We start from the raw sequence: 27,892 nt of genomic DNA, 5'->3' as shown, positions 1-27,892 counted from the left end.
AATATATCTCATCTCATCTCATTTTATCTTATTATTATAACTTTCTTAAAATTTCATACAAAATATAATAAATAATTCAAATTTTTTAAATTTTAAAATAATATTAATATTAAAAAATAATATTCTAATAATATTTTTTTTAACTCATCTAAAACTATCTCATTTCATCTTATATTACTATCTAAATGAGCTGTAAAATGTTAATCCAAAACAGCAGATAAGAAAGAGCAAACTTTTAGACCCTTGTTACACGTTACAAAACTTTAGGTCTCATTTATTTTTAAAAAACATCTTATCTCATCTAATCAGTATAATTTTCTTAACTTCTAATACAAAATAAAATAAATAATTCAATTTTTTCAAATTTTAAAATAAAAATAATATTAAAAAATATATTTTCATAATATTTTATTCAATTTTTTAATTTTAATCTCATTTCATCGCATATTATCTCTAAAAACAAACGAACCTTAATACATTATTCAGATTCCAGAAAACGATTGTGAAAGGAATTAAAGATATAGATAGAGCAAGCGCTGACAATTTGAATTGCAGGGCATTTACGTTTCGTAGTTTCCTTGCTAGTTGCTATTACCAATAATATATTTAAATCTTGAATTGAATTGACCACTTATAGCTTACGAAAAAGGAAGCAAAATGAAACAGATTGTTTTCTTATGAATATTTTCAACTTTTTAATAAATGATGCGAGAGTGATTTGTAGCAACTTTATCTCACTGTTTATATTGGAATAGAGAATCAGAGATTGTACTGTTTCTTTTGGTCCCATCCTTGATTTGAGACCCCACAATCTATCTCCGTGTTGAACTTGTACCGTCCCTTATGCATGCAGGAGAGGGACAGAGAGAGGTTTTGAAGGCTGAAGATTGACCGCGAATTAAAGGAAAGAAAAATGCGGTTAGGAATTCAATAGCTGAAGAAATAATAGAGTTGTGACATTCTGGAAAGAAAGGTGAGGTTTTTGGTGTTTCTTCGTCTTTCTAGACAATTCAAACGGAACGGAAGTTGCTACATTTGCTCCCTTAATTTTCGTTATTTCGTGTGTTCATGGATAAACTTTAGGTGTAGGTATAATCATTTTTTTCTTCTTCTTCTCTCTCTCTCTTTTTAAGTTAAATCAGTTCATTACGATCATTTTTTATAGAATATCGTTAACTTTTTTGAGTTCATTGATCTACTTGACGATCTGGATTTTGCTTTTGGAAGTAATAGGCCGTCTGGGTTTGCTTTTAGAAGTGATTGGTAATCGGACTTATGCTCAAAACCTAGCCAGACTGTTAGGTTTTGCTGTAGACGAGGTTTATGAACTGAGAGTGGAGAGTGCGTGGCCTTTGGGGTCTGGTTGGTAAAAGTTTGGTGATTTGAAAATTTCTTCAAGTTATGAAACTCGGGTTTGGCGTAAGATTGGAAATTAATCGCTGAGGTTGGATTAAAGTTTAGCTTTTGAGTGAGAATTGAGTGGATTTTGTGAATTCATGAACGATTTCGATATACGAAAGATTTAGATGGCAAGCACGGCGCCATCTCCGGATTCATCTCCCTCTACCGTGCCACCACCTTCGACCACTATATCTCCTTCAACCAGTTCTCCACCGCCCCCCACCACTTCGTCACCACCTTCGACCACTATATCTCCTTCAACCAGTTCTCCACCGCCCCCCACCACTTTGTCACCACCACAATCATCCTCCAGCACTAGTCCACCCCCACAAACTGCTTCTCCTCCAGTCCCCTCTACAGCTACCTTCATCCGGACCGTTGGCACGGTCACCCATTCTTCAGCCTCAGCCCACGGCACCGCACACGCCATTTACCACCCCCAGCTTCTGGAACTTCACCCCCATTGGCACCTACATCACCTCCTCCTCAATCTGATGCACCTACGTCACCACCCCCATCTTCTGAGACTTCACCTCCATTGGCACCTAAAATATCACCTCCTCCTCCACCTCCATCAAGTCCCACTTCTCCACCACCACCAACACCATCAAGTCCTCCAAAAAGTTCTCCTCCACCACCTGCAGACCCTAGCCCCCCAATCTCACCTCCTCCTCCATCAGCACCACCGGTGAAGTCGCCTCCACCACCATCAAAGCCCCCTCAAAATCCACCACCACCACCACCACCATCCAAGCCACCCAAAAATTCACCTCCACCACCAGCATCAGGACCCTCGGGTAATGCACCTCCACCGCCTGGGCTTACTCCTCCTCCACCCGTTTCTGATCAAACTCCACCTTCAAGTTCTCCTCCAAAATCATCACCCCTTCCACCCATGGCGCCACCTCCTCCTGCATATGTTTCTTCCCCATCTCCTGGTAACAATCCAATCCCACCATCAAATGATCCAGAGACCAACGGTACTAGTCCTAATGGAGTCGAAAAATCAAACTCCACCAGTAGTGGAAGCATTGGTACCATTCGTATAGTGGCTATTGGCGTAGCAGCGGGAATCATAGTTCTTAGTCTCATTGGAGTGGCTGTCTGGTGCATGAGGAAGAAAAGAAAACAATATTCCGGACTTGGCGGCTATATCGTGCCATCCCCTCTGGTCTTCTCTGCAAAATCAGGTACATGTTAATAAATAATGTTTTAAATGTAATTCGCTTAGCCTTCCAGTTTTTCCTTTCTTGGGGGTCCTTTTTGCCTGTTGTATCTATTAGGGTTACTGATGCCCTAGATATTCAATTTGAACTAGCATTTTGTATGGGACTACTTCAGTTAAAAGTTATTGGAGACCTATAATCTTTAGATTGTAATTAGTTCATTTTGGTTCTTTCAAACAATATGGAACTACATGATTTTGATTGTGATGGCATTAAGTGAGTTAAGAAGTTGTATAACTTGTCCAGATTCATCCATTACAAAGACACATTCTTCAGCTCCCCTTGTACAAAGTGGTTCAAGCAGTCATTTTGTGTATTCTCCCCCAGAACCAGGTGGATTGGGCAATTCAAGGTTATGGTTTACATATGAAGAACTATTCAAGGCCACAAATGGGTTTTCAAATCAGAATCTACTGGGTGAAGGTGGATTTGGTTCTGTGTATAAGGGATACCTACCAGACGAGAGGGAGGTAGCAGTAAAGCAGCTAAAAATTGGTGGGGGACAGGGTGAGCGAGAATTTAAGGCTGAAGTTGAGACTATCAGTCGCATACACCACCGTCATTTGGTTTCATTAGTCGGCTACTGCATTTCTGAGAATCGAAGACTGCTTGTCTATGACTATGTTCCAAACAATACCCTTTATTTCCATCTTCATGGTAAACCCATTACTAAGCTGAAGCACCTTTTTTTCTGATAATGGGTTACTGATCGTTTGCCTTTCCCTCTCATTTTGTAGATGAAGGCAGGCTGGCTCTGGACTGGGCAACACGTGTTAAGGTTGCTGCTGGTGCAGCTCGTGGAATTGCATATCTCCATGAGGACTGTAATTATCTATACTTATTTCTAGATTTTGATAGACAATGTTCACCTTCACACTGGTATCATTACATAAGGACCCTTTTGTATTGTTATGTTGGTTCTATAACAAGATCTATAAGTTGCAGCCCTTCCAGATGCAGTCCCAGGAAATGGTTGGGCTCTGATGTTTGGAACAATGGCATAATGCGCAGGCTTCAGTAAATTTGTTAAGAATTCATATGTACTACTATAATGAGGAAGGACATTCTCCAATGAATATAATCCAGGCAAATAAAAGAAGATTGGGGGGGGGGGGGTGTGGATAGAAGGATTTGTGGCCTTCTTATTGTTAGTTCCAAAATGAAGATTGCTTTTTCTCTAATATTGGTTGACAAACAAGGGTATGCTATCTCCAGTTATCTATATATCAATTCTAGAAGTCACTATGATCTTGGGATAAAGTTTCCAATTTTCAATATTCCTCCAAGGTTTTGGGGAATTTCATACACACAACGTGGGCTTGACTTGTATAGTTATACAACCAAACTATTGATAATTAAAACATGATAACCATACGATATTACCTTGACAAATGCACAAGCTTTAGCACTAGAGAAGGTTGAAAAGAAGGTTTTTATTGACCAAATTCTTTTTTATTTCCGTATCTGTTGTTGAGGTTGTTTTTTTGTGCATATGGCAGGTCATCCTCGAATTATTCACAGGGATATTAAGTCATCAAATATTCTTTTAGATAACAACTTTGAAGCTCGGGTATGCACTATTTTTTCTAAAGCTAGATTGAGAAATATTCTTCTGTGTAAATCTGAAGCCTACATTTTATCTTTTACTTTACAGGTTTCAGACTTTGGGCTTGCCAAATTAGCTCTTGATGCAGACACACACATAACCACCCGTGTCATGGGAACTTTTGGGTAAGCAGACCATTTATAATTATTAGTCCATGTGCCCATAAAGGCCTTTGGGCATCTAATAGTTAAAGTAAACCTGCTTCGGAAAACATTCATTTTTTCAGATGCAGTATATGTTGATTGTATTTATTTATTGGTTTCAGATATATGGCCCCTGAATATGCATCAAGTGGAAAACTGACCGATAAATCTGATGTATACTCCTTTGGAGTTGTGCTGCTGGAACTCATTACTGGAAGGAAGCCTGTGGACACAGCGCAACCCTTGGGAGATGAGAGTCTAGTTGAATGGGTAACATATTCCCTCAATATGGTCCAAGTTTTCTTCCACAGCTGAATACCAACTTATCAGAACTTGTTATTTTTAAATATCTGAACTTTTCAAAGTTTTCAAATTAATGTGTCGATAACTATATATATATATATATATATATTACTTGTAAGAAATATATTGTTTTGATGACGAGGAATCTTTGGAGACCGTGGAAATGCAACATATCTTTTATTAGGTTAAACCCTGGATTTGTGTAACGTGTCTAAAGATTAGGTAAATCATCGGTTTTTCACTTATGGGATGTGGCCTCCAGAAATTTTTTGAACTTACGGGTTCAAACCTTAGACTTGGAGGGAGCATATCACTGAGACCATACCACTGAGACCAAAGCCCTTACTACTTGAGTGAACCCCTAGGGGTTTATATGAAATATATTACTGTAATTACCTTAGATATGGAGAATGATGGTTCTTGAACCTTTGTCAAATTCTTAATGAGCTTGTGTCAGAGCAGAAAACAAATTTATGCTGCGAGTGAAAAGTAAATTACAAATTATCTTTATATAGTTTAAGTAATAATGATTTTTTCGAGTTTTTTTTTTTAATTTCATTAGTTATATTCTTTAATATTTTCATAAATTTTCTTTTTTCTTTAGTCATGTAGATCAAAATTCTGGCTTTGTCACTGTGTGCATCAGCCACATTATAATCTTTTACAGCCAAACTTTCCTGAGCAAAAAGCACTTTATATTTCAGGCCCGACCTTTGCTAAGTCATGCACTTGACAATGAAGAATTTACAGATTTGGCAGATCCAAGGCTCAACATGAACTATGTTGAGAGTGAAATGTTCCATATGATTGAGGTAGCTGCTGCTTGTGTACGACATTCAGCTATCAAGAGGCCGCGAATGGGACAGGTAATGAAATTTGCTGATGCAAAGATCTGAAAATATTTCCTTTACTGTTTCTAATTCCTGGTATTGAAAAATGGATGCATGGAAATCATCTTTCTTGGCATTCTTATTCTTCTCAGGTGGTTAGAGCCTTTGATGGTTTAGCTACTTCCGATCTAACCAACGGAATGAGAGTGGGGGAAAGTGAGGTATTTAACTCTGCACAACAGTCTGCAGAAATTAGATTGTTCCAAAGAATGGCATTTGGTAGTCAAAATTACAGTACAGATTTTTTTAGCCAAAGTAGCCTGGATAGTTAAAGAGGATGTGGTAAATATTGTGAGAGATTATAGAATTAAACCAGGAGGGCTTGCCAAGCCGGGTTGGAGCCTTGTTCAAGTTTATTTAATTGGAGTCTGGCTCAACCAAGAGTGTACTTATCGCCCATCAATCAATAGACATCATCAGCTGTAGAGACTGAAACCCCTTGATTCTTGAAGCTCGGTTCTTTTTTAGCTCCAATACGTATGGGGCTTTTGTACTTCTGTATTTTTTGTATAATCAAAGATGAAAATCTGTTTCCACAGATAGTGTTAATGAAGCTATTTTTCAGTTTTGTCACCCGAGACTTGCATAACAATCGGGATGCTGTTTGATATTGATTGCCCTTTCATAAATCAACATCTGAACTGTACGTAGAAGCTTTTAGGTTCATGCTGGGGAAATGAACCTTGGGACACCAAACATAAGGCAAACACATAACATCTTAATCTGCAAATTAGCAGACTACAACAGCAAAATGCTCTTAGTTTGCAAGTAAAAAACCAAATGCTTTCTGGCGACTCTCATCTCTCCCTGCATAAGAATTTCTTTTTAATTGGCACCAGATGCTTGAAAATAAAGTTCCAACTAATTTCAAGGTACACATGCTCTTGACAAGAAGTTTTCCGCAAGTGTACTTTGTTTTAGGGGAAGTTCCTCATTTCAATGGTCCTTATAAATTGTGTGCACTTAAGAGTTAAGATTTGAAACTTAGATCTAAAGGAAGCATACCAATAAGACCAAGACCTTTACCACTCAATCCAATCCATTGGGGCTATCGGGCGAGCCTTACACGTTATGATGCCCATTATGTCCTTAAATATCTCAAGGAATGATCGTTTTGGTCCATTCTCAAATAGTTAGACTAATGTCTATTTTTTAGGTGATCATGGCATATAATGATAAAGTTGCAGAAATTATTTCAAGGGTTCTATTTTAGACGGAAGTGCAAAGCATTGTAATTTCTAAATATGGCTCGTTCATTTGCACAAAATGAAGTTAGAATACGTTGGGTTTTGGGAGAGACAGAATGAGCGATGTTTTAGATTGTCTCATTTAAATTTAGGTTGATGTTATTCTGGATTTACGATTATTTGTGTTAGAATGAACCTTGTCTTTTCTATTTATAATTCTCATATGACATTGATTTTCATAGTCTGTGGTCCATTATTAGAAAAATAACAACCAAATACAGCATCCCATAACAAAAAAAACATTTACTTAAATATGGCTCTTTTGTCTATTTTCTCTCTTGAAACTTCACAAGCTTACTCCAAAAAAATTATTATGTACTCTTAAATGTAGATGATATTGTAATCTCATTCTATCGTAAAATGTTGTACTATTAAAATTATTTGCCTGATCTATAATTTTTTAAGAGCATGGATAGTCTTATTTTATCACAAGATATTATGCCATTAAAATTACTTTCCTATACATTAATTTCCAATTACAATATATCTTACAATAAGATAAGAGATTATGTATATGTGCTTCCAATATTATTTAAGAGAAATGATACTTGCAGTCGTAAGTGTACAAGCGACGTGCAATCACTTTGAAAAAAGTGAATAAATATGAGACTCACATGAAAAGAAATTAATTTTTTAATAGTGGATTTCATTCTTTTTCAAAGTGACTATACAACATTTGCACATTTCACGACTGTATGTAGCATTACTTATTATTTAATTGTCTCAAACTCTTTAGAAATTAAACTAAATAGTTAAGTTTATTTCTTTTCTTCCATTTACACTTTTAAAAAAATTATGATTTAGGTTTGTTTGGATAAAGAAACGATTTCATCTCATCATTACAATTTTTTCAAATTCTCACACAAAACACAATAAATAATTCAATTTTTTCAAATATCAAAACAATAGTAATATTAAAAAATAATATTATAACAATATTTTATTTAACTTATTTAAAATTATCTCTTCTCATCTCATCTTACTATTCAAACGAGCCCTAAACATGAGCCATGGTTCTATATGCAATATATTTTTTTTTTTGTTGACATCATTCTATATGCAATATTTAACTCTACATTTCATCTCATTTAATTAAATATTACACATACGAATTTAATCCACACATGTAAATATTTAAATTCATTTATATTTATCAATTTAAGTCTTTAAAATAATTGGTGATTGGTTATAGGATTCGTATTTGGAAAATAAGATACATAAAATTATTTACACACTCGGAGTATTTTTATAAAATAATTTATAAAAAATCAAAATTATTTTATACAAAATACCTTCAATTTATTTAAAGCATCATCGATCTACCTTGGATGATGTCATATTTTAGCGCTTATCAAATTATAGTATAAAAGTTGGAAACGAGTTGCCGGGTTCTGTTAAAACATAATATAAGTCAAACCCCAATTCTTTCTTCCATTTATCTTCACGATGGCCAAGCTCCAATCGGATCAGCTGAAGCAGCTCAAGGAAATCTTCATACGCTTCGACATGGACTCCGACGGCAGCCTTACCCAGCTGGAATTGGCGGCCCTTCTTCGCTCACTCGGCCTCAAGCCCTCCGGTGACCAACTCCACGTCCTTCTGGCCAACATGGACGCCAACGGCAACGGCACCGTCGAGTTCGACGAGCTTGTCCAGGCCATCTTGCCCGACATGAGCGAGCAGGTGCTCATCAACCAGGAGCAGCTCCTGGAGATTTTCCGGTCCTTCGACCGCGACGGTAACGGCTACATCACGGCGGCCGAACTCGCCGGCTCCATGGCCAGAATGGGTCACCCTTTGACGTACCGCGAGCTCTCCGAAATGATGGGCGAGGCCGACACCAATGGCGACGGCGTCATTAGCTTTAGCGAATTCTCGACCCTCATGGCCAAGTCCGCCTCCGATTTTCTTGGCCTCGCGGTCGCATAGGAACATGAATGGCGTGAGAGATGATGGATGGTTTGACTTGGTCTCCTTGACCATAATTTCTCTATGTTTAATTAATTAATTAATTTTTCTTTCTGCATCTGTTTTCAGCTGACTTCTCATTGAATGGGAAAAATCAATGATCAGCTCATGAACATTATAATATCTGACATCTACCCTATTAGAGGTTTCTGTAGACATTTCATGTAAAAATTAATTATTCTCGTTAATGTTCTTCGCAGGTTTAGTAATGAAAATATTGAAAATATTTGTAGAATTTTATGAAGTTTTTGAAAAATCTCGACACGCTTTTGTTTGCATATTTTTTATTTTTTTTATTTGGAGATAGGGCTTTATATCATTTTTTAACTTGACACGCGTTTTAGATTTTGAGAAAGTAGATTGTAACATTTAAATGGAAGTTTTTTTTTTAAAAAATATAATTTATATTGGATTTTATAAAAATGGGTCGAGTTGAAAATTTATTTAAATATAACTTTTTTCATATAGTTATTTTTTGTTTTTGTAAAATTGTTTTGAATTTTTTTATTTTTTTTTTCCATGGAAATCTAGCGGGATGGTTGGATGAAAATTTGAAGTATAACACTTTTTTGAGATTGAAAAATGTTTAGATTGAAGTTGTTTTCTTTTTTCTTTGAGAAAACTCGAGAAATAGTGATAAGTAAGCATGCTCTTAAAACTATGGAAAAAATTGAAAAGATAATATGAAAACAATGTTTGGATTTTTGTTTTTGAAAAGAAAAATATTATTATTTTATGAGACAATTTTCTGTAAGGAACTCGACAAAATAGTCTCATAACTTCAGGAGAAGGGGTGCCTCCTTATAAAGGGGATCGTAGTGACTAGACCCAGACCCAAACGACTGTTTACCAAAACACAAGTTTTCATAAAGTCGTAAGATGATATATGGGAGCTAACATCTACCCAATATCAAAGAGTAATGTTACATACAGTCGTAAAATGCGCAAACGTCGTGTAGTCATTTTGAAAAAGAGTAAAGTCCACTATTAAAAAATTAATTTCTTTTCATATGGGTTCCCTATTTATTCATTTTTTTTAAAGCGACTGTACGGTATTTATACAATCACGACTGCAAGTATCAATTCTCATGTCAAAAGGTCAAGAAAATTAGTGACCTGATAATAGGAGAGCCGATGAGATTCGTAGGTAGTAAATACATGTATTATATAACACTTCGTTCTCCAAAATACCATGAAAGGGAAATACATAAAACGTGTTGTACAAAATATTCAAAAAGGAAAACTACACCCATCTCCCATAATATTATATATTTTGCTTTATGGCCCCAACTTATCAAAACTTGTCACTTACCCGCATTTTGAAATATAAATTGTAATTTATTCGTCATTAAAATGGATGAAAATAGATAATTAAGAGATTAATGTTAAAAAAGGGGGTAAAATTGTAACTTATTTTTAAATTGGGGAGCTAAGTAAGAATTTTGAAGGATTTCAAGGAAGGTCCTCAGTTACAGAGCAGTAAGGACTCTCGAAACAGAAAGCAACATGAATCAAGGAAGGTATCTACATTTACGTATGGCACAAACCAGATTCCAGAAGCAGAAGTACATGTTCTAAGAACTAAAAAAAAAAATAGTATTACAGGAAAAACGTCGAGGGTGCTTCTTTCTCTTTATATAACAAGGAGCAACGCTATCCAACCCTACATTGAATTTGCTCCGTTCTGTATGACATTTACTCACAACAATTATATACAAAAATGCATGGTATAAGCAACAGATGTAACCTCAGGTGGCCAGGAGTAGAAACTTTTTGACAATATTTGGGGCCATTTTATCCATCCAAGATATGTTTCAGATGAGTAATGCTTCTTTCTTCTGTACAGGGTCATCTTGCAGCTGTGATCTCTGCGGCGTACCTTAAATCGAAGTGCTAAGCTATAGCTCATATCAAGTGGAGTTGCACGCAGAAGGCAAATTTCAAAGTTTCAGCAAGATATTTATGACCTGCATTCTTTGACAGCTAACAATGCCGGAACAAATTCACAAATATCACCTGTGGTGGTTATTTAGTCCTTGCTGCTATGCGCGCTGTGAAGCCTACGGTTGTTGGCCGCAACGAATTCTGCCGCATCAGATCACAAAACTCAGGATCGTTTGATTGGCCATTTTGCCTTATCCACTGAATCATTTCATGGTACATTGGAAAGAAGTGCATCTGAATTGCCGAGTACGAAAAGTATGGTATTAGGGTTGAGATCACCACAACGAGAGTGACGAACCAAAAAGAGGCGGCTGGGGCAAGGTCTTCGATTAAGAGTTTGTAAGCAGTGGTTGAAGTTGTAGGAGACATGGCTCCATATGCCAAGAGGAAAAGGTACCAGATAGCAACTGAACCCCAAATGACAACATGTTGCACCAAGGTGAAGTAACTAATGGCAAGTGCAATCTGCAAGTTTACGACCCAAACAATGCATGTATACATTGTCCCCCCTAAAATATCCCTCCCAGCAGTTTGTCCATCATTATTGAAAGCCTGGAGCTCCAGTGCTTTTGTGCAGAAGAAGAAGATGATTAAGGCGCTGCAAAACCCATTTAACATCCAGCCAAGTATTCGACGCCAGCTGAAAAGGACATTCTGCACCCCTTCTTGGTATAACAAAGGAAACTGCCAAGGAAAAGAAAGCATATTCACCACAAAGGCATACAAACCAAAAATGTAATAATTCAACGCCAAGTATATGTTGCTACAGATATAACTAAGGCGGGTTTTGCTGTTCATTGTTCAACACTAGTGGCACCTCCTATTTTAACAATTTACAATGGTTTTACTTCTGAGACATTATAATGCAACAACAATAGCGGCATATCTACCATGTGAATTCTGGTAATACTTTTAGTCTTCAGTTTTCCACTAAGTACTAATTTTCCAATAAAATGGGCATAGAGAATTACTTGCCACTTGAAATTACTTATAGCTCTTAAAGCCACCAATGGCCTGTTTGGACAATGGCATTGGTAGGGGGGTTTTTCAAGTGATCTCAATGTAAGAACAAAACTTGAAGCCGCTATACTCAGAAAACATATTTCACACCATCCTGAGGGTCTTAAGAGGAATTAGTGGCTAAGGGGGAAAAATGATAAATCTCTAACGTTCTAATCCTTGTCACAAAAACGAAATGTTACAAGTTCCTTTCGGCATACCCCCACCCTAAAAATAAAAAACCACCAAATGGATTATGGTACTTCCCACACACAAATTAATCATGTATATATGGGTCGCATGAGATATATTGTCATTGACCATTATAATGGACATAAGTGAATCCATATACTTGACCGTTAACATACCTTGAGACAATACCTAGAAGAAACATCCTGATCAAAAATGCCCATAGCAACCACTGGAATTGACGAGAAGAACACATTATAGAGCGACAAAAACCAATCATTGTACGCAGGTTGCCCAGAGAATGATGCATACGCCTCATATAAGAATAGGGTGAAACCAAATGTAACATTTTTGTAGAAGAAGTAACATATCTGCCAATTGAAGAATGAAGAAAGTAAATAGATTGCCACATGGAGGTCTAAACTTGTGATAAAATTTAGAAAAGGCACTTCTTCCAGATTTTGAAATCTCAAGTTTGCCAAAATCCAAATATAAGAATGGATTACCATTGACGAGATCCTTCTGTAACACCAATGTCCATGCACAAGTAGCAAACGTTCCAGATAGCGAAACTGAGCAATCGCAACATCACTTGACATGACTGCCTGAATTGAAACACAAAAAAGATTACAAGGAATGAGAAAAAACAATAAAACCTAAAGGTTTCCCACCCGATTCAAAATAAAAAACACACAACAATCTCTTGAGCACCTGCATTCCTTCGACACCACTGATTCCAACCCCTATATCTGCTTCTTGAAGCATTCCCACATCATTGGCACCATCACCAATTGCTAATGTTGTTCTCCCCGTTCCAGATTTAACCAGCCTTGTAACCTTTTTTCATTAGGAAATACAAGTTACTCCTAAATGCTATTTATGTAGTAAAAAACAAAAATAAAACAAACAAAAGATGATCAAGAAAAGTTCTTGTAGAAATTTTAGTCACTGAAAAAATATAAACCCACCAGTGCCTTCTGCTTGGGTGATGAGCGGCAGCATATAACAGATGCACAACGAATTGCAAGATCTAGAAACATTTTGTTCATATTATCCTCTAAAGCATAAGCAAGTGATTTCCCATCGATTATTAAAGCAAATGCGTTAGATCCCCCACTTGATGAAGTAAGTTGAGCCTTCCCTTCAGTAATCTGACTGCGGACACTTTCCTTCGATGCCTAAAGAATGAACCAGATCTATCTTATTAATATTTAATGCACATTGATCTATAGATATCATAACTCAAGTTCTGCCAAGCATGATAGAATTAATAACTGAAGCCTTAAAGCTTTGCACCAAATTCATTGACCTCGTGTTAAGCACAAAAGTCTTAAGCCAAGCAACAAGGTTTTTTTGTCCATACTCGCATTCTTTTGTATTCCTATCTGCTAGATTACCTTTTTCGTACCTCTTTTTGCAGACTTGAGTTTTCATATAACACAGATCCAATCATAAACTATAGGGATTCGCACATCAATCTTTCTACTTCCACACGGAATGCCAAATCAGCACCGTCTCCGTTTATTGTTTATGCATGAGGAGATGCAGAAATGGGAGGAAAAGAGAAACTCAATGGAGCAAAAAAAAACCAAGAATAATGCAATGCAATACCAGCCCAAAATATAAAAGTGGTGACCCAACAAAATAAATGTATCAGGCACTACCAAATAAAGGTTAAAAAGGGAGAAAAAGAGAGCATTCTTGTTGATGTATCGACTGTAGCCTGCCTTTGAAAATATATGCTATAGGCTAAAAGGGAGAAAAGGAAAAACATGATATGTGTTCAACAACCGTGTTACAATAGGCTAATATACACTTCACATCCAGTTGGCTTCAAAGTGAAGTAAAAAATCTTTTAGGTTGACAAAGTCTGGCATTTCCTTGCATAAAACACATCAGAACTTGGTCAGCCAGAGTCACATTAAGCTCATAGTATCTCATAAGCCTCCTGTATCATTCAAGATCACTTACTGACAAAAAACTAAGTTCCATCCTTGAAAAGTAAACTAACTTAAAGGAGACTAAAAGAGAACCAAGGGCTGAAATACGAATTTACCTTAGAAATGGCAGCCTTATCTCCTGCCTTTTCCAATGCTTGAATTTGGGGACTCTCCAAGTTGATTATAATCTGCTTCATTCCTTGTCTAAGCAGACTACAGGCAAAACTGCAAATTTGTATCTTTAAGTCAATGTCTCCAAAAATAGTATGAGAAGTAGGCCTCACCTCAAAGTCAATATTATAATCAAAAGCAGAAACCATACCCAATATTGATGGCAGTCTCCATCTTGTCTCCAGTCAAAACCCAAATTTTAATTCCCGCTTGGGCAAGCTTGTCAATGCAATTAGGAACCTGATGAGCACAACAGAAGAAACATCATGTCCAAATCCCACACTCTATAAAAGAAAAGGGGTACTTGGGAACACCTGTTTACTTGTTTCAATAAAAAAAATAAAAGGGGTACTTTCTTTAGAAATTAGTGCTTTCAACCCACCCCATTTTGAAGTTTGTCCTCGACAGCAGTTGCACCAAGAAGAGTTAGATCCCTCTCAATGTTCTCTGCTACTTCATCAATCAGCGTTTCCTGATCTGCACTAACAGAGTTTTTTGCCTCAGTGAATTTCTCATTGAACTCCTTGTATTCTTCTTCACCGACTTCACGATAGGCAAGTAGCAAAGTCCTCAGACCAGCATCAGCATACTCGTTAACATGCTCCCTGGTCTCCTCTTCAAACTCCCTACCATTCTTGGCAAGCCTTCCAAACATGACACTGCATGGGAAATGAGTTAGGGTGATAAAAGGAGATAATGACACATACGGTGTTTCAGGATGGTCACATACCTGTCAGCACCTTTACAAAGTATTAATATTTTTCCTTCCTTGTCTCTTATTATCACAGACATCCGCTTCCTTGAGCTGTTAAATTCTAAAACATTCAGAAGTTTATATGACCTGCAAAAGGAAATTATTCATTGAAGATATGGTCCTTTATAATTTAAGAATTGGCAAAACTAAAGAAAGTAGCCCCACATGCACATGTTTGTGCAGCCACAGAAAGAGTGGCTGGAGGGAGTATTTGACTCCATTTTCTAGCATTTACATCTGCAATGAGATCAACATCACAATCACAACACCAGAATGTAGGGCAGCACGTTATGAGCAAAATTGGTTGAAGGAAACCATTTCATAGGGCCCACGGAACTTCAGAAGGTAGAAACATTGAGGGAAAAATGTATAAATACAGATTGAACTAATGCAAAAGCAGTTTTATTTTCGTTCTAAGAGCAATTAAATGGTTTGAAGTTTTTTAACAAATTGCTTTTTGCGCTCAAATCTTTTGAGGAAGCAATCACAAGAAACAAGCATAAAGGAAGCTCTGTCAGATGAGCAGCCATTGCTCTCTCAATCTATTCTCCATTGGGCACTGTAGTGAAAAAATGGATATGCTCAGTGGCAAGTAGGTGCAAAATCACAAATGGGCCCTCTGAACAGGGTATTCAGATGGATCCATATGCATGGAAATGGCATCAAATAGCATAGCAAACACAAATTCTAGCCTCTCATTTTATATGGCATGCAATGAAAAAATACTGACCTTTCAACTCTGTTGCCAGACCCAGGATCCAACTCATGCAGTGATATGCTTGTCTGGGTCCTCTTGTAGAACTCAAAACCAAGTTCTCTTGCGGCAATCACAAATGCTGCTTCATCCGGAGATTCAGCTTCATATGAAACCTTCCCTGTCTCTTCATCGACTTCAGGTATGGCAGTATGACAGATTGCCAACAACCGAAAAAATTTCTGAATGACTTCTGCATGAGGCTCATTGACCCAGTTTCCATTCATGATTCTTTCATCTTTAAAGTTAAAGCCTTTTACGGGTGACTTTGAATCAGTAGAATCCTTTATGTGTTCATTTGCTTTTTCATTAACCAAAGGTGAGCCATCTCTTCCATCCATAGCCCTTTCAACCTCTGTAACACCACGACCATAAGCTGTCCCAGCCACAGAACACTTGATGAATTCCATTGAATTGCACGTCAAAGTCCCGGTCTTATCAGACAGTATTGTGTCAACTTGGCCAAGTTCCTCATTCAAATTTGAGGTACGGGCATGTGCTGGTTTGTCAGCTTCTTCATAGTACATGTGAATATCTTGATTGATGAAGATGGTCTGAAGAACTTTCACAATTTCTATTGACACGTATAAGGAGATTGGAATAAAGTAACCATATAACATCAGGGCTGTCAGAAAGTGAAAAAATGCTGCAAGTGGTGCTTGTTTGGGATCAAAGAAAACTGTAGAATCATCTGGCCTAAGATACCACCTTTTTGACCTCCCATTTTCCAAGTCATCTTCAGTTGCAATGCCAAAAAGAATAGATCCAACGAATGCCATCAGAAATAGAACACAAAACAAGAAGTAGATAATTCTGTCCATCTTCTTCTCAATTTTGCTTCTCTTTGAAGGGGGGTCGGTAGAATTTTGAATAACCTTTGTGTCATAACCAGTGAAGACAACAGCACCATATATGTAGTCTGTATTTCGGAGTTTAGAGTCTCTGAGAAGAAGTTGTTGGGGAGAGAGAGGATATTGTTGCTCTTCAAACTCCATACTTCCAATAAAAGAGTACAAATTTGCATTGGGATCTTCGCATTTAACAAGAGCCTTAAAATCAAAGAAATTGGAGTCCTCATGTAAGAATGAAGTAACCTCCAATGCTTGCTTTAGTTTTAAATTTGTCTCCCCATCAAGGTTCATGGTCTCAACATAGCAGATTGCATCATCATAACTGGATGAAAGCAAGATGAGATCTGCCGGGAAGAATTCATCCTTCTCCACCTTTACTATATCTCCCACTCTCAGGTTCTTCCATTCAGTATAATCAAAAACTCCATCACGTTGATACAATTTAACCTTTCTATTGTTCACCTCAATATCCTGCAAAATTATATATCCTGGATTAACAGATTGCCAGAAAGAATGAACAATGTACGCATTGTCAGAATTTTGGTCCGTGACCAAAGACAAGATAACATAGTGGTTCAATATTTAGTACTATGCAGATCGAAGAAGAATCCACAATAATCTTGCGATCCAAATAACAGAGAAACATAACTTGCTTTCTTTCTTTTTATCCAACTCTTTTTTTTTACCGTTTTTCAAGTCATTCAAGTTTCGAGCTGTGGTAGTAAAAATAAACAAAGAAGGAGAGAATATTAGCGTACTACTCAAATCATGTGATATTAATACTTCTTCAAATTACACATCACCTAACTAACGCAACGTATGCGCCATGAATCTAGAAAAACGACTTGAAGTTATCCATATACTCTCGAAGGTGTATTATAAAGAAGATTAAAAAATCTGTTCTTTGCCTCAATCGTAATGATAAAAGTAGCAAACATTTCACAAAGATCTATACTTTTCCTTACAAGTCCTTATAGTAATTATCACGAAAATTTTCAACAAAGTCGTTGATACCCTCGCAGCCTCGGGGCACTCCTCGATACGCAGTTTTCAAAGAAAATTTTCATATATAATTTAATGAGAAAGAAAAGCTCCTGAAGCAGTTGAACATAATATGAAGATCAATCAACAGAAACAAACTTGAATGAGCCAAAAATGGTACCTGCTTCTTGCGCCGCCAGTCTTCAATACCCTCTTTCACCATCGTTGCTCCGATAACGACAATTAGAGGGAGGATAGCACTAACGGCTGTATAAGGCGCGAGCGGGGTGAAGGCCAAAATGCCAGTAACCAAGAAGTAAAAGTTAGCTACCCTCCTAAACTGCTCAAACAAAGACTTAGGCAAGAAAGTGGCAACGGTATACTTTGTAGTCCTAACATAATTGCCAACATACTTTCGAATCCCGGCCTCAAATCTGTCCGGTTCGTTGCAATAAACGACCCTGGAAAACCCCGGACCCCCAATCTGCGAATGGTCATCATCCTTCATAGATGCCTTCCCACATCTGAATGAGTAGAGTTTGCTGAAATTCAGCTTTCTCCTTTTACCCCCTCTCATCTTTATTCCTCTACAACTAGAAGTGCAAGCTCTCACCAGCTCCCACACCAATGTCAGAGAAACACAGAGCCCACAAGCAAGTATAACAATTTGCTCCTTTTAAACCAAATTCCCTCGCTGCTAAATTCAGCTTCTTCGATTTCGAGTATCGTAACAAATACCAACACCACCCCCCAAAAATGTCAGAAGACCCAAATTCTCTCCTAGAAGAGTATTTCCTCTATGGAAAATACAGCTTCTTTACTTAACCCAAAAGAAAAAAAAAAAAAAAAAAAACTACCCACAAGTAGTACCCAGTTACTACAATCCTCCCGAAAAGAAAATTTTTTAACGCATAAACCCAGAAAGGAAAAGAAAAACAAAAAGAAAAAGAAGCAATATCAGTCTAAAAAAACCCAGAAAAAGTTCCACGCCAGAACCCCGACAACCAAGTACTAGAAAAGAAATATGACCGAAAAACACACCAGAAAAAAGAAAATAAATATTTTGAAAGAACAAGCAAAATGGAAGGAATACAAGGGAGAGTCTCTAATGGAAGAGAGAGCACATGGGTTCAGACAAAACAGGTAACTTGTACGACTCCATGTATCCTTAACACCAAATGTAATCTCCGCCTCAAACCAACAACACCCGGAAGCATAAAATCTCTCATACAGCCTCGTAAATCAGCTAATTATATGAAAGGCCGCACCACAAGCACATAATATATCCGAAGATTCCTACATCTGAACTTTCCTCCGAAGAATGACGGAAAAGGTAAGGTTTGAAGGCAGACTTGTGTAATTTGGATCTCGTATTTTGACTTTCCTGAGGTGCGACTCTTTAACGCGCATTCGGTCTCTTGGCTTGAGCTGAGAATGCGACACTTTCAAATTCAAACTACTTCCCAGAAAATACAATTCCTCCAATGTGAAAACAAAAATAGAAGACGCAGGAACAATTGAAAAATGATTGAAAAAAGAGGTCGAGGCTAGAGATCTAGAAGGCAAAATGAGTTTCTGGGAAACTGATCAAAAGAGAATTCCAGTTTCGCGGGAAATCCTGGGAGCTCATAAATGGTCAGCGTTGAACTTCGTCTTCGTACAGATGGGAAATAAATTCTTTGCTCTCGCCATAAGAAATTTGATGGAACAAGAACAACAGAGAAGAAAAGGAGCAGGAATAGAAGACTTCAATAAGAATTTATATAATACAGAAAGACAAATACTTTTAGCTGGAAAATCACAATATACAGGTATTTGACATCAATTAAATTCGTGAAAATACCCAAAAAAAAAAAAAGGGAAAATTCAAAAGACGTTATAAAGAGTGTGAAGAATGGGTATTGGAGAAATTACGTCGTCTTTGGCGGGGAAAATTGTACAAATGTACGTGCAGTGCAGCGTATTGGGTGGGTAGAACCGCGGTCACGCAAACTCCACACTCCTTAACACGTCATCACGTGCAGTTTATGTTATTCAGGTAAAAACCCTTTTTTTTTTTTTTTAATTTTTGGATTTCATGTTTTTAATCATATAAATTACAATTTACTTGAATAATTGATCGATAAAATTATTTAAATTATGTCATATTATTTCAAGTGTGTTATTATTTAATTAATTATTATTTATAAATTTTTTAATAATATTTTTCATATTAAATTGTCAGGAAGACTTTTCAAAACGAATATTATCTTAACTCGTCGTGAATACAATGATCGAGACTAATTGGTGGAAGTTTCAAATTTGGTAAGTGAATGACCTTAATCATGAGAGACAATTCAACCTTTCGAAACCATCCATACATTTGGTGACACGTTATCATATATTATATATATATATTAAACCAAAGAAAAAAAGGATATAGATTTGCACGTATTGATTTTGCCCCTTTGGTCTAATCGAGTAACCTATATACAATTCAAGGATAATCGATCACTTATGAGATGCGACAAGTAGATTAAGGTAGGTTTTAGACAGTCGGTTGAGATGAGATAAGTTAAAATAAAATATTATTAAAATATTATTTTTTAATATTATTATTATTTTAAGATTTAAAAATATTATATTTTTTATTATATTTTATATAAAAATTTAATAAAATTATAATCAGATGAGTTGAGATCAACTTTAAATCTAAACCGGGTTAGAAAAAACAAACTATAATCAACATGCAATGATTTAGTATTATCAATAATGAAAATTTTATATATCTTACGATAGTAAGATGATATTATCTATTAATATTTAAATTATTTTTTAAAATAATAAAAGATGATACAATAATAATAGAAAGTATTATATTAATTTATAAAATGAGATGAAAGTTGAATACGAGTATAATACGTAAAAAGTAACCTACATCTTCACTTACATCTTTTTTGAATTGTCTTAAAACCATCTTCACTTATCTTATTAACCATCTTATTAAAATTCATATATTAATTTTGTATTTAACCTAATTTTTTAATTGTTGGAGCTTTTTTTTTTTTTAAATTATAATTTTCTTAATTTAAAATGGTCGTTAGTAACTTTGGATATTGTAATTAAAAAGGGTATCATCAGTTTTTGGAGAGGTGGTGAGCAATTTGCTGAGCTACAAGAATTATTTAATTAGCACTTGTTTTTTCTCCAAATTTAGGTTAGGTATAAGACTTTAATGTAGATATTCCTTTCATGATTTGGAATATACTTCTCCGAATTATTGTTAATTTGTTTTTGGCCAAATTGGAGTTTGAAAAGACGTTATTGGTCAAATCATTTTGAATATACTTTCTTGCACGTGACAAGCCGTCTTTAATCCATTATTTTAATATTTATTTATACATGCAAATACTACGTTCCTTATTTTTTCCGTGATCGAGAACATGCAATTAAAACGTTGGCGGCAAAGTTTTTAGTTTCTTTTATTTTTATAATTGATCTTATTTTATCTAATTATTATAATTTTTTATATAAAATAAAATAAAAAATTTAATTTTGTTAATATTAAAATAAAAAATAATATTAAAAAAATATATTTTAATAACATTTTATTCAACTTTTAATTTTAATTTTAATTTATTTATTTTATTTTATTTCGATATAAAAACAAGAGACACCTTAAAATGTCGAACCGTTCGTGGATAAAATTAGTTGTTTGTTTTGTACAAATATTCTTTGAATGAATTTTCTTATAAAATGTACAAAATTGCGAGTTTGGTGTAATTTTAGGATGCTACAACATTAACATATATCAGATACACCAAGACATGACTCATGTGCTCTCCAGGACCTCTATTTTTTTTTTTCACTTTTTTGTTATTTTAGTAAAATTTATCTCAACCCTCTCAACAGACCTTCCCTCTCTGTCCCTCTCTCTCACGCTAATAAAAAGCCTCTAGATCTATTTTTCCATATCTCCTCTTTCTCCGTTCCATTCCCTCTTTTCTTAGTTTATTTTTTTTCTTTTAAGGTAAAAAAAAAGTCATATTTATAATTTTTTGACAACTCTCAAAGAAGACTCTCTACATGTTGCAAATCAATCGAAGGATAGTAGTAGTTTTGCCAAAATCACTACGGGTGGTTATCACGCGCTACCCCTTTCGATAATTTTTATTGCCATAGGATCACTAGAATAGCCAACACCAGATCTTTTAAATTTGACTTTTGTGACTGAAAATATAAGCTTATGACATTCATGACGTCACAAATTTCAAAATCTATTGGAGTTAGTCCAAATTATATTCCATCATTTTTCATTCTTATTTGTCTCTTGGACGGTTAATTTGTCCGTAAAGGTTGAATCTTCCATTTCTATGATGGATGAGGTTGAGTTTCTATTAGAGTGTTATCTCTTAGACGTTTGTCTATAGACAGTATAAACAATAGTGAAGTTCAGATCAGTCCAATAGTATATTAGTGGAGTTCCAAATGATTAATATGGGGATATCCCTGCATATATCCGATAATAGATATAAGTTTCTCTTGATGAATGAATAATGATATTTTTCTTAAAAAGACAAAAAAAGAAAAGAAAGATGACTCATGTTTATTACAGATCTTAATAATATTTATTTTTCATATACTTTGTATCTTAGTTAAATGTCATATATGTAAGATTCAGCAAATCCAGTCAACAAACTCCTAGTCTTGATAAGGATCACTTAACTTTGTACGTAGCATATTGCCTTTCTCGTTTAATTACTAAGGTTGTTAATTTGGAGGTCAAGTTAATTTATTTTATTTTCTTAAAAAATAAAAGAAGATGATTAAATTTATATAAAAATTATTATTATAAAAATAAATTTATATAAGAACGTGTTTTGATGTGAGAAACTAGATATACGTTATAATAAAAAAAGTTATACAATCTGACATAGTACATCAAGATATATAATAGTTTATAAAATTTTTGTATAGATCATATATTCATCTAAAAAAAATTATAATATTGATTTACGGCGAATCAAACATTTGTACAAGAAAAGTCATCAACAATTTAGTACTAATCGAAAAAAACAACAAAAAATTATATACCAAAAGCTTTATCACGACCATTAATATATATATATAGCATGTTAAGCAACAAGAACTGGCCGTGGAGAGAACATTGGATGGTCTTAAAACAGAATAGGAATTAAAGCCAGGTTAATTAAATTGCCGTCATTTCTCAGAAAATACATGCATCCGACGTGCATGCAGATTATTGGTGGTAATTCAGCCAGCAGCTGGCCGAGTCAATAGTTCCGTTTTCAGCACGATAAACCTGTCATCACGTCATGGACAATAATTAAATTTAATTAATGATTAATCGATACACTTGAACAATATATAAATACTACATTAAGGTTAGGTTTGGTAGCGAATTGATATGAAATAAATTGATATGAAAGTTAAAAATTAAATAAAATATTATTATTTTAAAATTTAAAAAAATTAAATTCTTTATTATATTTTATATGAAAATTTATAAAAATTATAATAATGAGATGAGATAAATTGAGAGTATTTATCAATCCAAACCTAACCTAAATCTTATTCTCCAATTTTTTTGACCTGTCCAATCACTTTTGTTAATTATTTAGCAATATTAATACATCAGCTCATGTTCTCCATTTTATTGTTGATACCAATTCATTTTAGAAAAATTTGTGGGAAAACAAACTTTTGACAGACCTCGTAATCAAATAATTTTCTTAAAGAATTATTTTAGTACTCATCATTCTTACACTACATATTTGTTAATAATAATAAAAAATTATACTCATAAAGCATACACCATATGTCATACATGATTTTTTATACTTTTATTTGTTTTTCCTTAAAATATGGTATAGGGATGATGAGTAGAATAATTTAATTAATTTAATATAAATAAAATCAAAAAATAAAAATAAAAATATGTAATGTGTGGGATAATGAGTAGCAAATTAAACTAAAAAAAATAAAAAGATAAACAATAAAAATAGGTGTGCGGTGTAAAAATGATAAAATAAAATTTTTCTTTCTTAAAAGCCACCCAAAGAAAATCCCAAGTTCACAGATTTGAAGAAAAATAAAAAGCACCCCTAAATTAGTAAATATCAGAGGGGATTTATTTTATTTTATTTTCCTAAAAGCAATGATCTTCTATATAAAACCCTACCAATTAAACAGATCATATTCCTAAAGAATAGAAAAGATATTATATATATCCGACCAATAAATTACAAGAGTATTGGTGTATTATTATTGAGGCTCAAAATTAATGATGAAAAATAAAAAATAAAAAATAAAAAAGCTATGTGGTCATTTTCTTAACAGGTATGATGTATTGTCCGAACTTAATTGGAGGGTTGTCCGGTCTTTGAAATACCCCTAACCAATATCTCTTTTGACTAATCTAAAACAGCTTTATCTATCTATATGCATGGTGGATTCTTCAAGCTATGATCGATCTTTATTGCACGCATGCCCTTTGCTTGCTTGCTTGCGTGTTAGCTGATCAAATTCATGATCGGTGACACTTATTTTTGGCATCAATTCCACTGTCTCATTTTGTGAATTTGGACAAAGAGAATAGACCATACAGAAAAATGCCAAAACCTTGATAGGCCAAACACGCACATAAATTACAGGTTCATTTAGATCTCACATTTAGATAGTGAGATGAGATGATTTTAGATGAGTTGAATAAAATATTATTTTTTTAATATTACTATTATTTTGATATTTAAAAAAATTATAATAACGAGATAAAATGAGATCGCTTTTCTGTCCAAATAAGTCCTAAAAGATAAAACAAAAAAACATGATTATCATCGGTTTATTCCAATGATAGAATATCCCCGCTGCATGCATTTCCCACTATATATCCAGCTTGATTCCTTGTGGCCCTTTCTTCGGATGCACAAATTTGAGATAGGGCCCGATCAAACGTAGAGAAATTCATGAAATTACTGCATGATCATATAAAAGACAGATTCATCATAGCTATTATTAAAAGTGACAAAAGATGATTTGGACTCTCGTGATTCCTTTTTCTTTTTCTTTTTTAATTTTTCTAGGAAGATTCTTGGATTTGATAATGTTATGTGAAGGAAATGTTCATTAATTTGTTTTATTCGATTAATCAGCCAGAAAGTAAGATAACATTATGAGGCCCCATTGACGATTATAGCCTATAGGGACTATACAACAGTATATCATTCAGCGTTAGAAATACACAATGCAATTAACGAGTATATACTCTTTGTTGAATTTGGTCCTTTTAGTAGTACTGTTTATCCAAATACGGATCCAAATACCTGGCTATACCCGGACTCAGATCCGAACGTGTAATGTTGCCTGGATACCTAGTACCCGGGTTAACCTAAAAGAATCCAGATTTTTAAAACTCAGAACTTGAGTAGACTAGATTTTGCAAAAAATTAAAAATTAAATGAAAAACTCATTTTTCAAGTTTTTAAATTTGGGTACCTAAATTATCCGTAACCTAATTTAAAAATAAAAAATAAAAAACTCAGATTACAGGTACTGAATTTCAAACCTAGTACCTGCCTCATGGACTTGTTACTTGCACACGCCTTCAAATATATATGGGTGAGTGATGGATAATTTATTTTTAAACCCGGGTCGATAATCGCCTGTGGAATCCAGATAAGAAACCCGATTATCTGAATTTTGGATATAATTGGAGAAAAAAAACCAACCCAATGAACAGTGTTACATTTTAGGTAAAAAAAATTGTGTTTATCTACTGTAATGGCAATGAATTGATGGAGGGGTACTAATCGATTGGAAGGGTTTGGCTCAATCTTGGCAATCGATAATAACGGGATACAGATATTTGATTATCTGATATATATTGTGTTTAGGAATTGGCAATTCTTGATTTAAAACAAAAAAAATATATATATAAAAAAGTAAGTACTATTTTCGTTTTAAATATTAAAGTTATTGAACTCATGCAAATGAATGAATGATCTTCTCCTTATAATTTTAATTATATATATTATATAATATATAGTGAATTATAAAGTTGATATAGTTATTTAAGTTGTTGTTATTATTTTTATTACTGTTATAATAATAAATAATAATAATTTCCCGAGTGCTCTTTTTTTTCTTTTTTTTAATCAAGCATATTATATATTAATAAAGTATAAAAGTTTAAGGTGGATCATTTTCATTATCAATATATAAGAAATAATTAAGAATATTATCTATGAATATATTTCTAAAAATAAAATTAGTAACTATCCATTATGCCACTAAATACGCACATCGATTTTAAGATCGATGTATCAAAATCGATGTATCTTAATAAATTTTCCGAGTGCTCCTTTGGTTTCTCTACCAAGACTTTGATCTCCAGCAGGCAATTCAATACCGGTGAGCCACGCGAATGGTGGTAGGTTGGGTTGGTTGGCGACCATTAATTGTGTAGTTTATTGCATTGAAATTCTGAAGAGATCAAGGAAATAAAAAAATTTAAGAAAATAAAATAAAGGTGTTATTAACTTAGAGCATTGGCATTGGATTAGCTAAATATCTTTTCATCTTTAAATTTAGTAAACATCATCCATATTTACTCTACATTGAATTAGCTAAATTGTTTTCATTCAAACTATAAGTTACAGTAAATTCATTTTTCTTTTCAAATATGAAAAGAACTATAGCAAGTCTAAAAGTATTTTTTAAGATTATTATATTATAGATATGATATTTTTATTCATATGAAATTTTACTATCTATATATATGAGATTATTATATTATAGATTGTTAGATTGTGAAAATAAAAATGAATATGATTTGTTGGAGGTTATTAAAGATTATGAAAATAAAATAAAAATTAATAAAAAAATATAAATAATAAAAAATAATAATATTTTATTATTATAGAGAGTGTGATGACTAATCTAATGTAGACTTCAAGTTTTGAATGATTAATTAAAGATAAAAAAATTACATATTAATCAAAATTTAAAGAATAAGATAACAAATCTAATGCTAATGCTCTTATTATCTTCAAACACATTGTAGATGCATGGAATCTGTGACGAATGTAGATCAGAGGCCAGGGGGCCCCCAAAAGATTTTTAGAAAATAAGCAGATCTTGGGAGCTCTTAGTGTTTTTTTTTTTTTTTTTTTTAAAGCTAGCACCTAAAAAGTTCAACTTGACTTGTTGGTCATATTTAGAATATTTTAATATATTTATAAATAATAATAAAATAATTTGAATTAAAATATTTTATTAAATTTTAAAAAATAAGAAAAAAAATTGAATACAAATATTATAATATTAAAAAATTGTTTGATATTATTTTAAATATTATTTTCATTTTAAAATTTTAAAAAATAGTATTATTTTTTATATTTTATCTGAAAGTTTAAAAAAATTGTAATAATTATATGATAAAATTAAAAATTTGAAATTAAAAAATATTTTATATTTGAGTAATGTTTAAGAAAGAAATATCTAAGAATATCTTATAATACTTGAGGAGAGTTATATTGTCAAACAGACCTAAAAACTCACTCATCAACTTCGTGCGTCCGGATGTAGTGATTATTATTTTTTTCTTCTGATCAAATTAAAAAATAAAAATGGCAACAACAGTAATTGAATTAAATAAATAATTAGAACAACAAAAAATATTATTGTTTGGATAGTGAGATGATAATTTTTGATTTTAGATGAAAGTTTAACATATTATTGTTTAATATTATTATTGTTTTGAAATTTAAAAAAGTTGAATTGAGATTTGAAAAAGTTGAATTGTTTATTATATTTTATATGAGAATTTAAAAATGTTGTAACGATGAGATAATATGAGATGAAAATTTTGTGTCTCATCCCACTTGCCAAACTTATCAGAAGGGCATGCTGAATGTGATAATGATCCAAAACTAAAGGCTTGTTTGAACACTTAAAATATTTAATAATTATGTGAATATTAATGAAATGATTTGAGTTAAGATATTCTATTGAGTTTTGAGAAATGTGAGGAAAAATATTGAATAAAAATATTATAAAGCTACAAAATTATTTGAATATAATTTTATAATATAATTTTTGTTTTGAAATTTGAAAAAAATATTATATCCTAAAACTTCAAACGAACTTGGATGATTTTATAAGGATTTGAGCTAAAATTTGAAACTTATTAACAAAATAAGTTTAAAATAGTTTTTTTGAGAGTTAAATGATCTTTTAAACTTTTGTGGGTAAATAGTATAGTTTGGTTATACAGATGAGATGAGATGAAAGTTGAATAAAATATTGTTAAAATATAATTTTTATTTTGAGATTTGAAAAAGTTGAATTGTTTATTGTATTTTGTGTAAAAATTTATTAAATTTATAGAAAAATGCTAAATATATTTCATAAAAACTTACAAAAAATTTATTTTTCCACATGTCAATTATTGATATGCTGAAAAATCATGAAATTTAAAATTTAAAATTTGAATTTTAAAATAAAACTAACAAAATAAGTCTTCATG

At 33.5% G+C, this 27,892-nt stretch overlaps 3 protein-coding genes across 3 annotated transcripts in view; 2 read left to right on the top strand and 1 right to left on the bottom strand.

Annotated features, from left to right (window-relative positions):
• The window catches only part of LOC109004337 (proline-rich receptor-like protein kinase PERK9), a 7,285-nt gene extending 1,143 nt beyond the window's left edge, over positions 1 to 6,142 (top strand). Inside the window, exons 2-10 of the mRNA XM_035684300.1 lie at positions 1,166 to 1,263; positions 1,762 to 2,591; positions 2,874 to 3,284; positions 3,365 to 3,451; positions 4,127 to 4,197; positions 4,282 to 4,358; positions 4,499 to 4,646; positions 5,384 to 5,545; positions 5,662 to 6,142. Coding sequence (XP_035540193.1) covers positions 1,166 to 1,263; positions 1,762 to 2,591; positions 2,874 to 3,284; positions 3,365 to 3,451; positions 4,127 to 4,197; positions 4,282 to 4,358; positions 4,499 to 4,646; positions 5,384 to 5,545; positions 5,662 to 5,841 — 2,064 coding nt within the window. The 3' untranslated portion in view covers positions 5,842 to 6,142. The remainder of the gene's footprint in view (positions 1 to 1,165; positions 1,264 to 1,761; positions 2,592 to 2,873; positions 3,285 to 3,364; positions 3,452 to 4,126; positions 4,198 to 4,281; positions 4,359 to 4,498; positions 4,647 to 5,383; positions 5,546 to 5,661) is intronic.
• Positions 6,143 to 8,202: 2,060 nt separating this feature from the next.
• LOC109004327 (probable calcium-binding protein CML16) lies at positions 8,203 to 9,012 on the top strand. The gene has a single exon (XM_018982848.2). The coding sequence runs from the start codon at positions 8,263 to 8,265 to the stop codon at positions 8,743 to 8,745; it is 483 nt and encodes a 160-aa protein (XP_018838393.1). The 5' UTR covers positions 8,203 to 8,262; the 3' UTR covers positions 8,746 to 9,012.
• A 1,279-nt stretch (positions 9,013 to 10,291) lies between these two features.
• LOC109004336 (putative phospholipid-transporting ATPase 9) lies at positions 10,292 to 19,107 on the bottom strand. The gene is made up of 11 exons (XM_018982856.2): positions 17,549 to 19,107; positions 15,512 to 16,857; positions 14,758 to 14,868; positions 14,410 to 14,686; positions 14,179 to 14,267; positions 13,973 to 14,081; positions 12,885 to 13,094; positions 12,628 to 12,753; positions 12,423 to 12,521; positions 12,096 to 12,287; positions 10,292 to 11,412 (listed from the first exon to the last, which is right to left on the bottom strand). Exons 1-11 carry the CDS (start codon positions 17,942 to 17,944, stop codon positions 10,810 to 10,812), a joined length of 3,558 nt encoding a protein of 1,185 aa, XP_018838401.1. The 5' UTR covers positions 17,945 to 19,107; the 3' UTR covers positions 10,292 to 10,809.
• Positions 19,108 to 27,892: the final 8,785 nt, after the last annotated feature.

Source organism: Juglans regia, chromosome 13 (assembly GCF_001411555.2).
Source record: "Juglans regia cultivar Chandler chromosome 13, Walnut 2.0, whole genome shotgun sequence".
NCBI classification, from domain to species: Eukaryota; Viridiplantae; Streptophyta; class Magnoliopsida; order Fagales; family Juglandaceae; genus Juglans; species Juglans regia.
This window is presented reverse-complemented; position numbering and strand designations above follow the sequence as displayed.